Source organism: Malurus melanocephalus, unplaced genomic scaffold (genome assembly GCF_030028575.1).
Source record: "Malurus melanocephalus ecotype Western Australia unplaced genomic scaffold, MMel_1.1 scaffold_293, whole genome shotgun sequence".
Taxonomy (NCBI): domain Eukaryota; kingdom Metazoa; phylum Chordata; class Aves; order Passeriformes; family Maluridae; genus Malurus; species Malurus melanocephalus.
The window spans coordinates 891892-909381 of NW_026623525.1; the positions used below are offsets into that span (position 1 = coordinate 891892).

General features: G+C 38.1%; 1 protein-coding gene across 1 annotated transcript in view; it reads left to right on the forward strand.

Moving 5' to 3' along the window:
* The window catches only part of RANBP3 (RAN binding protein 3), a 53554-nt gene that overhangs the window by 24524 nt on the left and 11540 nt on the right, over nucleotides 1-17490 (forward strand). The window contains exons 4-13 of the mRNA XM_057376917.1: nucleotides 663-699; nucleotides 787-873; nucleotides 3294-3365; nucleotides 4537-4602; nucleotides 6077-6169; nucleotides 7280-7383; nucleotides 12578-12697; nucleotides 13265-13368; nucleotides 15640-15718; nucleotides 16619-16721. Of these exons, the coding sequence (XP_057232900.1) occupies nucleotides 663-699; nucleotides 787-873; nucleotides 3294-3365; nucleotides 4537-4602; nucleotides 6077-6169; nucleotides 7280-7383; nucleotides 12578-12697; nucleotides 13265-13368; nucleotides 15640-15718; nucleotides 16619-16721 (865 nt within the window). The remainder of the gene's footprint in view (nucleotides 1-662; nucleotides 700-786; nucleotides 874-3293; nucleotides 3366-4536; nucleotides 4603-6076; nucleotides 6170-7279; nucleotides 7384-12577; nucleotides 12698-13264; nucleotides 13369-15639; nucleotides 15719-16618; nucleotides 16722-17490) is intronic.

A 17490-nucleotide genomic window follows, 5' to 3' on the forward strand; every position in this document is an offset into this window, starting at 1 on the left:
ATTWGCTGAGGAGCTGGCAGAGCAGTAGGAGGAAAGAGCCATAGAAATCCTCAGAAAATATGTAAAACCTCTGTTCACAGACTTTTTTAATGTTTGTGATAGTTGATAGCCTGTGATGCTTGCCTTTTTGTTCCTGGCTCTGTGGAAGATGTTAGGAGACTATCCATTGCTAATTCAAATAAAATTACTGTGGTGCTGGTGTGTAGAGCATGCTTTGAAAGACATTCCTCCATTTTGTTGAACGAACTAGCGTCACTTACAGTAATTAGGTAAAGTGCTTTGGAATGAACTCCCAGATAAATGGATATGTTTATGTTGAGTATGAAATGTTACGATATTTTTAAAATCAAACCTATTTTGGAAACTGTAATTTTAAAATTTTCAAGATGTAGAATATGTAATAATTGTTACACAGTCCCTGAAGATGTAAGTGCTTGGGATATGAATTTTCAGGAATCTTATTTGTAAATGAAATATTTTGAATTGATTGTATCTGTATGAAACTCTGTATGCCTACATAGAACTCATAGAAGATAATGCATTGAATGTCTATCATTGACAGTAAAGAAAAAAATCTAACTCATGTTTAAAATATTTGGATCAATCTGAAGAAATTTAAATGTTCATGTGATCTTTGTTTGATCATTGTAATCTGATTTCAGAGATCAGCAGATGGATCAAGTCCAGAAGACGGAGATGGTAAGAGATTTTATTGTAAAATTAAAAGTCTTGAGTGTGTGTCTTGCTGGGATGTTTTGCATTTTCTCTAATCATTTTTTTCTACAGAATCTGATCGAGAGGATGGAAGCTACTGTCCGCCTGTAAAACGTGAGAGAACTTCGTCTTTAACTCAGTTCCCTCCTTCTCAGTCAGGTAAATCTTGCTACACTATTATATATGAGAGGTGGGTGTTCTTACTATACATTCTTTTTCCAGTCATGTAATCAGTCTTATTACTGTCTGCTGTGCTTTGGATTAAGACCACAGCAACCATGTACTCATGTTAGCAAATTTGGTGAAACCCAAAGGAGTTGATAGAAAACATTTTAAGAAGTTATCTGTCTGTAAGGTTATGTCTATTTGTAGCTTCCGCTTTTCCTCTTGTGCTGTTAAATTAATCAGAATTAACCAGAAATCTTCTTGATTTGTTGTGATCAAGTTGCTTCTTTCCAAATTTAAGTGCTACTCTTTTCTTAGTTGCTCTGCTGCAAGGGAACTTTTTCAAGTCTCAGCTCATGTTTGTTTCAGTCCTGTTCTCCCATTCCTTTTAAAATGGAGGGGACACAGTGCATTCCTGAAACAGCTGACAAAAGGAGAGAGAATGACCATAGCCTGTGTGTGTGTGCGTGTGTGTGCACACTCAGGGCAGTGAAATCACTGGGGTAAATTTATGCAGTTCGCATGCATGGGAATGGGCATGTTTGATATTTGTTCACAGGAACAATCTCCATTTGTGCCTTCTCTCCTCACAGATCATATGAAGGTTTTAGCTTCAGTTACTGGTTATTTTAGTTATGTCAGTGTTTGAGGCASATTTGGGGACAGCTACTTTATTTCTGCTATGTTAGTTGAAATAAAGGAGATGAAAACCCTTGAAGAAGAGAACACTAAAAAGAGTTCCTCTCATGCAGCACATTTTGGAGATGTGATTAAAAGGTGAAAGCYTAGTTATTTCGATTTTAATTTTAAAGAAACAAGTGACTATGAAATCTAAAATGTCGTTGCTGATATTTTTTGGGCACAGTATTCCAATTTCATGCACCAGTGCTAGTCAGTGGAAAAAGCCCCTTTTTTACAGGTCTCAGTTTTCTGGTGTGCAGCTCAATGAGTCTCCAGATGCCATCCTGTGAATTGAATAACCAGCGTTGCTGCTGTCTGCTGGCCAACACTCTTAGTAAAGGAATGCACAAAAATAGTGAATATGAGGTTTTGGTCTAGATTTTCTGTTAAATAATAGTATGTGTTTACCCAGGTTCCCTGTAATCACTATTACTTCCATTCTGCAATGTCTTTATTTTATGAGATTACAATCTCTATGTTAACATCTGCTAAGAAGTGAAGGAAAACTATTTACYCAATTCTTTCATGGTTAAATACTGGATGTTCCAGGAGCCCAGCACCCTTTCTCAAGCCACTGCTTAGCTAATGTATTTTGACTGGATATGGTAATTTATTCCCTGATGCCCTTGTTCTCTTCTGATGTGTGTTGTCAAGCAGTGAGAACTTTGATTTGAATTGCAACTTCCATAAAAATCTCTTTGAATATTGTTAACAGTGGCTTTGGTTTCCAGAAAATCTTTCACTTTCCCACCTTTTTTTTTTTTTTGGTAGGGTTATGTTTCTCTCAAAATAGGGAAATTTTACTTACATGAAAACTGTGTCATATTTAAGCTTAAGGCAGACAATAATAAAAAGAGAGAAGGTGGAATTAAAGGAAATAGAAAAAAAATTAAGATTTAATTATAAAAGGCAGTTGCTGYATCTTTTAGTACAATGGTGTTCAGAGATAAGCTTCATTTCTCCTTTCAACATACTTAAGGTTTTTCTACAGCCTTTTAAGAGCCAATAAATAGTGTTATACTTGTTGGAGAAATCTGTCTCCTTCTCTGATTGTCTTATTTATTTTTGTATAAGACCAAAAGTACTACAAGTGCTGGACAGGGCTTCAACCAAAATCCCTATTGCTTGCTTCTTTAGGTCCCAGCAAAGGGTGGAAAAGAAGCATTGTCCTTTGCGTGTTTTTTCAAACATTTTTTCCCTTTTGTTGACTCTTATGCTGCTGAGGTGACATTTGACAGCACTTTGATGTGCTCTCCTCTATTTCTATGGGAGTTTCATCTTTTCAGAGTGGTTCAAACCTAAGTTGCTTCTTGGTGCAGRCAGTGCTGTGTGTCAGAGCCCAGGTGTTTGCTCGTACTCTTCAGCAGGCATGTCATGCCTTTCTGYTCTCTGCAGGGGCCTTTTGAAATGGTATTATACATTTTGCAATGCTATTATATATTTTAATACCACTTCTAATACCTAATTCAGATACAATTCAGATTGGGAATCCCGTATTTATATTCCCAACAAAAAAAAAGATTTGTTCTTTCTCTGTTTCAGGAGACAGTGAAGGGGGTTTATGGACAATGACTTGTCTGCTACTTTGGTTGTAATGTTGTTTTAGTTTAGAAGAAATAAAACCAAAATAAAATTACTAGAAAAGTCATTTTTAGATTGAAGTCTGAGAACAGGTTTATGATACGGAACAACATACACAACTTTCCTTTTGTTTTCTTTTTCCTTGACTGCAGTAACAAAGAACAATGTCTTTATGCCATCAAGCTTCTGTGAACCCTCTACAGGCAATTCTGACTCAGAACCAGGTGAACTTCCTCATTTTTCTGCTTTTTGCTTGAACTGTTGTTAATTTGTCATGATCTAAAGCTCTCTGATACTTCAGAAGTAAGATGCTATCTGTGAGAATGGAAGTGATGATGGTTCTGATCTTACAGTTGTTCTCTTGCTCACTTGCTTCATTGTTTGACTTCTCACTTGCTGGAGGTAATTAAAATAATATCAAAATTGTTTAATGTGATGGGAGTGATGATAGAATACTGCAATATGACCCTTTCCTACTAGCCTCACAATAAAACCTATAGAAAATTTTCATTTATCTACTTTGGAAAATGTTCTTTTATATTGGAAAACAGAACAACCATAACGTATGGTCATGATGATGTTCAGCTACGACCTGTGAGCCCCSTGTTGATGGAACTGCTGATTCTGTTAGTCCCTGTCATTCTGGTTCAGTTGTGTTGGTATCACCTTATTGCACATTAGTATGCTCACAGCCATACACAGTGAAACTGTAAGATGCTGAGTTGTCTTGTTCTGAGAGCAGATATTAAGCCCCTAAAAGGAAAAAAGTATAATTATTCCTTTTACATTCTTAGGAACTCATTTTGTAATGGCTGTAGATTTAAATTTTTTTGAGATTTTGGTATTTTATTTAAAAGCCCTAAGTGTAGTGAGTGTGAGCAAAGGARTTTTTACCTTCATACTACCAAAAAATTAATAAAAGCTAATGGAATTACAAGAAACCAATAATTAAGCTATAAAGTTTAACTTCATTTATGATAATTAGCAGTTAGATACTTGTTAGCATCTGTCATGTTCAGTCATACTTTTGATTGTTCTTTCTTTTAGTTTGATTCTCACTTAAAACCTTTGTTGTCTATATTAAATCCTTCACAGAAGAAGCCCCATTTCTCTGGTGAACACAGTCTTTTTCCTGTTTCTCATKAAAAAAAAATTACATTTTAACTTGTGACAAAATATGTTTGTCTGTGATGTATATTTTCTRTGATGATCATGGAAATTCGTATTTCTTTCTTTCAGAAGAGAATTTATTCTTTAAAAATCTCCTAATAACTTTCAATATTTTTAGAACTTGTGAGTTGCTTACAGTGGGGTAAACATGAGGAATTTTATGACTGAATGGATATTTGTAATATCTTACTGCTTTGTCCTTGTAATTTTGTATTTTGCTTCCAGAGGAAAARAGCAGTGGATTCCGGCTGAAGCCACCAATACTCATCCATGGTCAGGCACCTAGTGCAGGTGAGTTCACTGTTYACTGCAACCATGAAAAGAAACCAGCTCATACATTTTATTTATTCAGTAGTTTGCTCAACCTGCAGTTGTAACTAGAAGGTGTCAAAACCTATGTGTCTGCAGAAAAAAAAAATCTTGTCTTCTCTAGGGTGGTTGTGCCTATATCCACTATATAACGGGTATGGACACATCCATTTTTTGCATTAGATGGGCTGTGCATGTCTGAAGTGCATCTCCCAGCTGTTCCTGCTTAGCAGCCTCTGTTTGTGCTTGGAGTAATCCTGCAGTCTGTGAACAAGATTCCTTTGGTTACTAACTGGAAGGAAAGGGGTGTTCCAGGAGTCCCTTGAGCAATTTCCAGCCATTACAGAGTATTCAGTCTGGGAGCAGTCCAGGGCAGTCTGAACTGTCAGTGAGTGCCCACTTCTGCTCTCCTGGCTTTTGGTGGCAGGTCCTTGATCCTGCCTGTTTTGCRTTACAGAGTTGCCTGTTTACTGATGTAGACCCAACCACTATCAGAAAGACATTAGTGTTGCAGCTCCTTCAGAATTTGAAAAAAATTTGAAAAAAACAAACCCAAAACTATTTAGGTAATGAAAGATATTATTGCATATCTGTATGTAAATTAAGTTCACTTGCAGGAAGAGTGGTAAATGTAGGAAAGGAACAAGCTTTTTTGAGCTTATGGGTATTTGAACTTAGGATAGCTTTATATTCTGATGTCATGCCCTTTATACGGGTGGCCTGAAATGGACCTAATTGCTATGAGTGACTTTTGTTGCAGTAATTTAGTGGATCAAGAGTTCATCTCGACTTTTTTCAGTGAAGAGAACTGAACCTTCTGGACTTGCCATAACCTTCAAGAGTTGATATTAAAATGTTTGGGTTTTTTAAATTAGGTTTTTGAATTAGCTTTTTGAATCATAGCAAAATTAGAGATGTAGTGCTGTGCATCTTACTACAACAAACCAAAGAGGTCAGGTTAATTAAAAAAGCTTAAAGGTTGTTAAATGACACAACACAGCTATTACAGTACCAATATGTTGGTACAGTACCAGTTTGTGTGAATTTTAAAAAAATTGTTAATATTTGGAAATTATTTCATTGAAAAGAGAATAGAAGACTTGGAATGTGTAGTTGAATAAAATGTCAGTCCATAAATAAGAACAGTACACCAGCAATCCTTTCTCTTACAYTTTGTTTTGTATTTCTGGATCAGTAGTAAACTGTCCCTCTGTGCTTTCCTGGATAAGGCAGAGAACATATTTGAAATTGTGCTTTAAGGCTAGGAAATAGTCTTCCCTATTTGAGACTAACTCTATTTTGAGGCTGAGCAAGGGATGGAAAAGAAGGGAGTGAAACCTTTTCTTGTCTGTTTTTGAATTGTGTGTTCTGTTGGAAGCAATTAGATATGATTACATGAAGCTGAATTTTCTGACTTTAAAGCTTTATAGTTCTTGAAAAAGCTTTGCACTTTTAGGTCTCCCTAGCCAGAAACCGAAGGAACAGCAGCGAAGTGTGCTCCGTCCAGCAGTACTACAGGCACCACAGCCAAAAACTTTCTCACAAAGTGGTAAATAAAGCTTTTGCATTCTAAATACATTGAAAAAAAACCAAAAATATTGAATTTTTTTTTAGTATAGTTGTTTGGTTTTACTCAACACCCACCTTGGTTTTTCTAGTTTTCTCCTTTCAGAAAAGAAACATCTTAACTGTACCTCTGTATCTGTATTACATGAGGGATAATGCAGTTGAACCTTCGGGTCTTGTGTAGAATGACTGATGTTGCCTGACTTCTAACTTTGGTGCAATCCATGCTTGAGTTTTGGAATAAAAAAACTTTTAAGGGTACGGTATAGCAATCTCAAATGACAGCATTGACCATGGTGTAATAAGCTATTACAGGTAATTGAGTAACAGTAAAGTACCTAAATTGGTGAGAGGTGCATCTGGGCTTGGTGACCATTTTGGAGTTGGGACTTTGAGGTACAATTTTTATTCTGAATATAGAATTTTAGTTTTTAGGTTGGTCATTCATATAATTCTTATTGTATTGTTATGGAATATGATATAGCTGATAGAAATAGTCATGATTCAAGTCTGGAAGTTAAAGCAAAGAAAACTGTTTAAAGAGTCCCTGTCTCCTAAACCCCATGTTTCCCCAGCCTGATGGCATTTGTTACGTAGAAGTTTAGTTGAACAGAAACAGGAGTAACTTCAGTTAATGGTGAATCTGACATTTCTAGCTTGATTTCTTGACATACCTGCTGACCCAGATCAGACTCTACAGAGAACTTAGTATTGGAGTATAAATTTTCAATGGGAGTTCAGCATGTTAGCAGGTAGATCAGTCTGAAGACAAGTCCTGCTGGCTGTGAACAGTATTAGATTGGGGCAGCATGGTTGCTTGGAGTTGTATGTGTTGAAGTCCTTACAACATTTTTATAGATTAAATTACTTTTTGCTAACTTATGGTTTTCTTCATTTGGGCTTTTGATTCTGCTAAGAATTGCTGAATTGTGGTCCTCATTTCGCTTTCAAAATGCTATGGGCACTTTTTAGTTTACATTGCAATGTTTAATAGACTTAAACCAGGAAGCTGCATGCAATTTGCATAAGAAAACTTTTTTGACAGTCTAAATATCTAGAGAGTTTATGTAATTTTTTTCTTTCCTTTTTGCAGTTCTCAGCAGTGGCACCAATGGTGTAAGTACCCTTCCAGATTCTGTAGCCACATCAGAATCAGCAAGTGATGCAACACTGAAAAGTTCTGACTCTGAGGACAAGGTGAGTTGGAGAAGGGTACCAAGGTGACAGTCCTGAATATTCTCTGAACAGAGTAAAAAGCCAGTGGCAGCACATGAATTCCCAACAGCAAGTGAACAGTGCACGTAATGAGGGGCTGAAAAGCTTCACCTAGGCAGAAAACATCTAAGTGCATCAGAAGTTGGTTATTTGCTATCATGAAAGAATGGTAATGTTCTGTGCAGTGTGTCCCGTCCTTTTCCTTCCCTGCAGGTTTTGAGCTAACCATTAGCTTCTGAAGGTCTTGACTTGATAGCATGAGGAGGATGTTTAGGGACTTTGAGGGTGGGTGGGCTTTTTTGGAAGCTTCATTAGGCAGTTGTTTGTTTTTGTTTTTTATTGCCACATTGAGCATAGAAATAGTTTTGCTAACACAAGAGTATGGAACAGTTTACTTGAAATTCGAATCTCAATCCTTAATATGCAAGCAGAAACACTTGCAGAGTGAATGGCTTTTAAGGTTTAATGAAAGGCTACTGCCACAGCTAAGTAGTGATAGATAAATAAATTGAATGCATGGACCAGTATGAAAACAGGGGGACATGCTTGTAACCCCACTATGTGTGTCATTAGGGACACCCTTGTTCTGCTTTTAACATCCAAAGATGCTCTGAAGTTTTTTAGTCAACTGACCTTGGAGAAGGTTTTCTGGTAGAAGGAAGCTCTTAAATCTGGTTGTGAAGGATTTCAGGAAGCTCAGGATAAATGGTGTAAAGTTTCATGACCGAACATTTGCAATTTTACCAGGGATTGTTGTGAGACCCTCTATTTTCTTGGTATTTGTAGTCAAKTTTGTCTGCCTGAAGCTTTCTTGCACAACTAAAGGCATGTGAGTTCATGCAGTAGTTGTGTTAAATGCTGGAGTCTCTTATATCTGCAGAATATTAGATGGCTTGATGAGGGTGAAAGATTACTTCTGGAATTGTTTYGTATTGGTAATTGTATGTGCAGAGCTGTAGCATAGATTTGGAGTACCATGAAAGTGAGCTTCCTTGTGAAGTAGGTATCTTGCAGTATTATGTGAGCATGGCCTGCCTTTGTTAGAGCAGATGTGAGTCATGGTCTTATTTTACTGGCAGAAAAGATTTTTATTTGATGTCTCTGTCTTGTACTTATACAAGGTAGCAGAGTGGGAATGTTCTCAGTCTGGTGGTTGTCATACCCTGAGCAGCTTTATGGCAACTTSTACCTCTCTGGTCTCTGTCTTGAAAATCCCTGGTAAATTCCAGTAGCCCTAAGCAACATTGTCCTTCGATGGATACAAGCTGCAGCCTTGGATCCAACCTGTCTTGACTGGTAGGAGAGTCTGGTGGCTTAAATTCATCAGATGTGCAAGGAAACTTGATAGCCCTCAGCCTTTTTGGTAGCAGGGAGATGCTGATCCTTATCCAGAAGGAAGAGGACCTACTATGGAAGTCCTAGGTAAATGATTTTCCCTTGTGTTCAACAGAATGCTTCTTTACCCTATGTGTCACTCAGTGGTGGAGGACTATTCCCCATAGTCAACACTGGTCCRTTTCTAACTGCAAGCAGAAAAAGARTGTCTTTGAAATGCCAGAATTAGAATCTGAAGGCAAATGATGCTGGGTTATTCAAAGGTTATGTCCCTTAAATATCAAATGGGATTTGCARAACTCTTGGACCTAATCTAGTGTTGTTTTCCTACTGCTTTTTTTGACCTATGTGATATGTGCAGGAAGTGCCATGGCTGGCACCTGGAGGCAACAATATGGTGCATGAGAAATTAAAAGAAGGAGTTTGAGMAGAGTTGTCTTGTGTTCAATGACAGGTCTGTAACCTCATTGGGATCATGGATACAGGATGTTCACTTGGACAGCTGGAGTATACTGCATTAGGTGCATGATGCAGTAAGGCTTTTAAAGAAATGAAGCAGGAAAGACAGATGGATAGATTCCACCATGMTAAAAGAAGCTGTCTGAATGCAGAGGCTTTGTTTTGAGAGGGCACTGGATTGATCAAGGCTTTATAGACTAAGATCAGAGGGGAGGACAAGAGGGAGATTAAATGAACCTTCACTAGACTTGGACTGATCAAGTAGAGAAAGTAACTAAAGTCCTTGAACTAGAAGTTTCACAGTTACAGGGCTTGGATCTAAAGKAGAACTTTAGTACTTGGGTACCTGTTAAAAAGGCAACATGTCCTGGTAGAAATACTCCAGAATACTCCTGGAGATTTTAGGAATAAGTTGATGTGAGTATTTGCATGTGCTGAGTAGRCTGATGTGGGAGGTATTCAGTTGTACCTGGTATTCACAGCAAAGAACTGGCTAGAAATACAAAGGTTGAGAGTAGCTGTAGTTGCAGCATCAATGGCATGGAGTTTGAGAAGCTGAGGAAACTGATGAAGATAAGTAGCAAAATAAAGATCCAGACTTTGGGAGAGAAGACTTCAGCTTGTTTGAGCTGGTTGACAGGATTCTTAAGGACAGCAGGGCTCATAAGAGTTCATTATCTCCATGGACAGCCACCTCAGAGAATTGTTTATCCCAAAGTGCATGAAATTGTACAAGTGGATTGAGATAAGAACAGTTAAACAGCTGAAACAGAGTAAAATAATAATAATAATAATAATAATAATAATAATAATAATGAAAAGGGGAGAGAGAGATAAATAAAGCACAAAGAAAACAAGTGATGCCCAATACCCAGTTGCTCAGCATCTGCTGATCTGTACTCAGCCTGTCTCCCAGCAGTGAACAGCCCCTCCCAGTTTACATACTSTGCAGGATTTCTCTGACCAGTTTGGGTCAGCTGTCCTGGCTGTGCTCCCCCTCAGCTTCTTGTGCAGCTCCTCAGAGTGTGAGACACTGAGAAGTCCATGACTTGGGGTGAGCACGACTGAGCAACAAMCAAAACATCAGTGTGTGATCAACGTTATATTCATCCTGAATCCAAAATAGTGTTGTATCAGTATTGTACTGGGAAGAGAATGAACTCTTGACAAGGAGCTGGCTGGTGCTGGTGTGAGACCACTACCTGTGCTCAGAGAGTTATGGTACAGTGGAGGGGCCCAGTTACTGGGGCAGAAGAAAACATGGAACACATTTCCAAGAACAGCAAGAAAGAGGTTCCAAAAAGGAGAAATTGCTGAGCTCCTTCTTYTCCCTTTGTGGTGAAGRARGCCTAGGATATGARGCACCTTAAAGGGATTGAGAACAGCCAGCATGGATAWAACAGAGACTAACCTGATGGGTTTTTTACCCTCTGAGATGGTTARCTTTGCAGAGTTCTACTTGTTGATTTTGGCTTTATACAAGATCTTTGTGTAGTCTGAAGYGTCATTGCCATAGCCAAAACAGAGAGTCACAACTGGTTGGGTGGAATTTAAAGTGGGTGAAAAATTGACTGAAGCAGTGAKCTTTGAGACTAGCAGCCAGTGGCTGGAAGTCTGACCAGTGTCAGTCACTAGAGGCACTCCTTTAGGACTGTTGAACAATCTGGACAAGGTGAAATAAATCTTGTACTAGTACACTGTGGGAAGGGAAATGGTCAATATGTTAGAAGGTAGGGGCTGTTTAGCAGGATTTCAGCAGATTGGAAAAATGAGGTGAGAAAAACTAGCTGATGGTCAGCAAATGCAAAATTCTGTACCTGGGGTGARAGAACCCATGTGTCACAGGGACTGAAGAGGGACTGGCTAGAAAGCAGCTGTGCAGGCAAGTCTTGGAGATCTGGATACTGTACGAAAAGTGTTGAGACAACTTCTCAGATACAGAATTAATTAGCAGATCTCTAGCTGATACTTTTGCTTCTAAGGGTGACATTTATTTTATTGTGGAGGAAAGGAAGTAAAAAAGGCAAAGGAAAGGAAAAATTCACATTGGCCTGCCATAAAGACTAGTAATGGGCTCCTTAGAGAGGCATCTTTCTCTTGACTGTCCTCTCCAGTGTAGGAGGTAGTACCCCCTAATACTCTTCCCACAGTAAYTATATAGTTTTCCTCAGAATATGCTCAGACTTCTTGTGGTTTTGGGGTTTTCTTCTGCTTGATACTTTCCTGCTGCTGATGCTGATGGAATGGTGCTTTGCTGAGAGGCAACTGCYGTGTGTGGGTCACTTGTGAGGCTTTGTGTGTGCACAGTGTTGGTTCTTCCCATCAGTGTCAAAAACTSTGGGGTAGGAAGTTAGGACAGAAGCGGGAGGGAGTGATTCCCATGGAGTTGCAATTGCTTTTCAACACTACTCTAATRGTTTTTAAGTGCAAGGCTCTGAATATAGTGAAATACAAACTATAGTATGGGAATAAYTGGGAAAAGTGCCACCACAGCGGGTGCAGGGAGAAGTTACAAAGCCACTTGTGGAAATCAGGTGGCAGATCTACAGACTAGAAAGTCCTTAGCAGAACAAAAAGTTCAGGAACCTTCAGCTCCTGTGCAGCAGTGATGAGCAACAGGTTGAACATGAATAATTAATGTATTCTTTTATTGATTAAGAGGACTTTTGGGCTGCTTTACTAAAACTGCAGCMATTAAGTTCAGGAAAGTGATCCTTCCCTTTTTGTGCCACTGGTGGATGGCATCAGGAGTACCATACATGAAAGACACTTAAAAATCACCAAGGGGACTAGTGGCTGGAGCACAGGATGTGTGAGGAGAGAATGAAAAAGCTCAGTTTGTTCTGCTTTGACTAGGGCATGGGAATTGGATTGTTCCACTCAGCTCTCAAGTGGTAGGTGCTGGCAAGACTAGAATGAAATTAGGAAGTGTCTGTGGAACAGATTGAGAAGCTGCAGGTGTGGTGTGAAGGGGGATTCCAGATGGGTTTTAGGACAAAACTGTCATACCATAATGTAGTTGAACATTGAATCAGACTACCAAAATGTAAAATGTGAAACTGTCACATGTGTATTTTTTTTCTTTTTTGAAACTTGATTAGAGATCTTGGGCAGCCTAATATAATTTTGAAGTTGGTGTTGCTTTGAAAGCAGTTTGGACCAAATGATTTTTAGAAATTCCTTTGAACTTTAACTGTTCTGTGATTTGCTAAGAAAAACACTTAAACAAGAACAGAGACATTATTTGAATACAAAACTTGCCTTGTAGATCTGGAAGTGTTACTGRTTTGTCATTGTAAATGAGGGTGTGACTYACCTTGTCATAAGGTGGTTTTATTAAAAAAACCTCAACTTCTTAGACTATGTTTTTCCATTTCTTTAGGCAGGAGAATGTCAGAAAAAGGAGTCCAACAATACTTCAGATGATGACAGCTGTGAGAAGGCTGAACTAAATGCACAGCAAGCATTTGTATTTGGACAAAACTTAAGAGATAGAGTTAAGGTAAATGTGTTTCTTCTCTTGATGAAGAGTTTCTGAAGTACTGGGAAGCTGCTATATGAAAAGGTTAAAACCTCCATGTATATATGTAAAATTAAAAGCTGTGAACACAATTGAGTTGACTGTTTAATAAAACTAGTCTTCTGACTGTTTAATAAACTAATTCTGTTAAGTAGCAGAAGAAGCTTTTTCAAAAATAAATGCTTTACTYCAATTATAACAGCTAAAGCTCAGGGCAGTGTAGCATCCTCTCTTATCTTTTGCGTTAGAATTAAGTTGAAATGTGGTCCTATGCTCTTATGCAACCAAAACCTCACAGAAATGGTGGAAAAATAGAGCAGCCTGGGCTCAAACTTGTGCATAGAATAACTGAGTTGGAYTGTTAGTACTTCCTGTTGAAGATAGGTTTCCACAAGTTTCCTRGCATAGTAAAAGAAAGTGTAATACTGGGACATAGACTTACATTGTTTTATTTTAGAAAGCATTTGTGAATGGARCTTTGGAAAGAATGACTTGAAAAATTTGTRGTCAGTAATTAAAATTGTTGATATRTACTTGTTCTTTTTCTAGCTAGGAGATGAAGGTGATGAAACTGCTGATGTGCAGAATGCTGGTCTTCTGACATCAGATGTACCTTCTGCAACAAACTATTTTCTACAGTACATCAGTTCCAGGTGAGACTATAGGGAAGCCTATAGGACAGTTCTCCTTACTCTCTATTGAAAATTCTTTTGATTCTGCTCTTTATTGGATGCAGGGCTTAGAYTGGGTCAGTGGGGACCCAGGCTTCTGAAGAATGAGGTGGCAGTCTTCAGATCTGGGKGAATCCTCAATCATCTTGTCAAAGGAAATGCATTTGATACTACTTATTTGACCACATCCTCACCAAAGCCTCTTCAGAAAACCAACAAGCATAAGATGAGAAGTCTTCTCATGAATGATTAGAAACAGTGGTGGATTAAATTGGAGCTACCAGTAGAATCCTGTAGAGATCTGCACTGTTTTTGTGTTGTTCAGTATGTTCTATATATGATATGGATAAAAGRAAGAATAGTAAAAAATCTTTCCATGATAGTAAGCTTTTCAGAGTAGAGGGCCTGTATGAATAAGTAGGAACCTAACTGTGAGAGGTTTTTGAGAGAATTTCTGATCAGGCAATAACATCAGAAGAAATGTGATGTATGGGTAAAGTGAGGCAGCCAGAAGAAAACTGCTAATCCTATGTAGTAATGAGCTCTGAGGTGATAGCCTTCACTTGAGGCTAAGGTAGTGATACTGCTCTGTGAAAATGCTAGCTTAGCAGTGGTCAAAATAATTAAGTAGTGGACAGAATGCATAGAAACCAGAAGATAAAGAGCTGTAAATTCAGGTAATAACTRGAAAAGCACGAGGGAAAATCCCACTAAGACTGATGAAGCAGAGCAACATCTCTGTTCGTGGAGTAAGCTGAAATTCAGTTTGAGGCCATGAAATAATTAAAAAGCCCCAATACGTGCTTGTTTTGTCCTTATATTCTGGATTTTTAAGATCCTGTTGTTTACCATGAAATAGGTAGTAGGCAGTTTTGCTGTCAATGACCTTTTGATGCTGAACTTTTCAGATGATGTACTAGAGAGGTAGAGAACACCTTTGCCCTCTTGATGGTGAGTCAGTGTCTTTCCAAGAGACACAGTCTCTTGTTCAATGAGATTTGGCAGACAATAACTASTAATATGCGGCCTTCAAATACTGGAATTTTTTGTCATATTTTTCAACTCATATGACATCTACTGTCATTTCATTTGAGTCTTTACTTTGGGAGGGCTTATTCATGATGAGTCAATTGCCAGAAACCTATCTTTGGCCTTGTTTTTTAAAAAAAAGATAGTGTCACTAAGGGGAGTTGGCTCTGGTTTTCAGCTGAGATGGCAAAGCCTTATGGTAATCAACTTGTAAAGGGAAGCTCCTCCCTTTTTGTAACACTGTCAATTCTTTAAAAACTGTAAATGTGCTAGTTTGCATGGCAGATACTGGTAGGCCATGGTGAGTTCCCTGTTAACATTTGGAGCTCAGAACTTGGTATTTAATTCCCTTAGTAGGTAAAGCTGTCTTCCACTGAGGATCTCCTCTGTTCTAGGCATCTCCTTATTCAGAAGTAGCAACTCTACATGTACAGTTTAAAGGTTTGTTTGTTTCACTTGAATCATGTAGATATGAGTCCAYATTTTCCAAACTTGGTTAAATGCTAGTATGCTTGGTTCAGAATGGTCTGCCTTTTGTATGTTCACTTTGTGAGCATGTTGGTGTCTTGGAAAGGTATGCCTGATGGGAAGGGACAGGAACAATGACTTGTTAAGTCTTYTGAGTCTGCAAAAGAGTAAAACTGTTGTCCTTCCTAAATAGGATTTAAAATCTGTTAATAAAAATATTAATGGGAGGAGGATACTTATTCTCTAAGGAAGACRTAAAGGCTGAGATTTGATTGTGAAACTTCTTGGAGAGGCTATGGTTTTGCAGCTAGTCTGATAAAAGGCATTACTTATCCCTGCTACCTTTGCTTCAGTTACAATATTGGAAGTGCTTTTGTTTCAGTTCTTTCCCTTGCTGAGAGAATTGACCTCAGAATGTAGTAGTTCTAGTTTGTGCATGTAGAATACTACTTTAAAAAAAGTATGTTATAGTCAATAAGCCCTCACTTAGCATTCAGCATTACTTTGTATGTTATTAGTTAGCTGAAGGGGAAGGTTTTTACAGCGACAAAAATCACTTGTCATTCTGAGAGAATTGTCATTCTGTAAAATCAGAATGTGCTCTTGTGTTAAGTTGAATTAATTTTTATCCATGTTTGTGCTTATTTTTTTAAAGCCAATGACAATCACTCACTGTTTGAGGAATTTTATTAGTGGAAAGTAAGAGATACTATTTTCTTTCTTATAAAACCTCGTTTATTTCTTGGGTTTTTTCAGTGTAGAGAACTCTACAAACAATGCAGATGCATCTAGCAACAAGTTTGTTTTTGGACAGAACATGAGTGAGCGAGTCCTAGTGAGTATCCACTATGTATATATTGTGATTTTGTGAGCAGTTTGTTATGGATTCTCACTCAGGATTTTTGAGAGCCTTTAATTATACTTGTCATTTGAGTATATGGTTTTTTTTTCAGTTGTTTCCCTTGAAGGTAACTTTGAGTGCAGCACAGAAAGTTCATTGTGAACTATTGCCTGCCTAGCAATTCTCTCCAGGATTTCCCTTCCAAACTCYCTCAGTGTAAGGGGATTCGGTGCCCTCTCTGGAGTGCATGTGATTCTTGTGTCCAAGCACTTTATGGCACAGCTTGTTGCTTTAAAWGGCTATTGAAGTATTAGTATTAGAGGGTATTTAATGATTGTCCACAAAAGTGAGAGCTGCTCAGTTACGTGATTACCCCCCAGGATGGGATTTCAAGCCCAGAAGTAAAGCAGCTGCTTCAGGACTGAGGTATGATTCCAGAAATCCTGTTTATGTGTACCARCCTGAGGAATAACTTCTGGTACCTCACTGTTTTCTGCTGTTGTTTTTATTCCTTACTGGAACGAAATGGAAACATTTAATTCTGAGTATTCATACCTGTCTTAACTCCAGTCAACAATGCCATGAGTAGCTGTAACTGAAGTTGACTTGTGTTGTTGAACAAAGCAAGTCAAAAAGCTTCAAAATAAGGATTGAAATTTGGTATCAGYTCAAGGGAAAATAATTTAACCTGGTTTTCAGGTCACACCCCATTCAGTTCCTTGGCTGCAGTAGTAGGATAGCTTTAACTGTGAAAGCATGTTGGTGTGAGATTCTTTTTTTGCCATGTGGTTTACAAATAATGGAGATGCCCTCAGTACTTGGTCACTAGTCCTGTTGAGCAGAATTAGTGTATGTTTTCTCTCTTCTATTTACCTTGTCTTATTTCTGTGATAGAGTCCACCAAAATCAAATGAAGGTAGTACAGAGAGTAATAAGGAGAATGCTGCTACAGAGTCTGGATCTGAATCATCTTCTCAGGAGGCCACGCCAGAGAAAGGTGAGAACCAAAATATTATATTAGGAATAGTAGTTAATCCTTGTTTAAGTTATTGTATTTTTCAATGTCATGTTACTTTTCAAAAACGTAACATTTTAATCTGTCTCCTGTAACCAGAGATGCAGGCTGGGTGTGGAAGTTGCTGAATGCTATAGATCCTYTGATATTAAATGTGTACAGGCTGCACTGTCTTTGGCATGGTCTTTCTTTGGTACTAGTAGAATCTTCAGCAGAATAAAAGTAGAGGGAATTAACAGAGCTGGTAGTTGGACTTGGTAGAGAACATAGGAGAAATGTGGCAAATTTTTTTTAACAATTTTATTTCCAGTGACTGAATTTCTGAGTCAAATGTGTATTGCATTGAGTTGGTGCAGCACATGTTGCTTGAACTTAGAGCTGTTTGCTGGATTCTATGACTTCAAATTGTCAAGATTTTATGAAAATTCTGGGAGCTATGGGTTTTCTTCAGTAAACTGCTTGCAAGCCCAAATGAAAGTGGAAAGTTAATTGTGTTGTCTGTGTGTAGGCACAGCTGTATGGCTGGCAGCAGTATCAGTGCTGCTGGAGCATCTGCAGAAAAGCATGTGGCCATGCAAAGGTTTTGAACTATTGTGTAGGGACARAACTTCCTGGATAACTTCTCTTGTGCTTGKAAAGAAGTATTAAAAGATGAGCTTTAACTTCTGCTTAAAACTTCAGTCCTTTTTTATGTTTTCTATTAAAGTCTGTCTTTATACTTCTCAAAAGGTCTCAATTCTTGTATACTTGT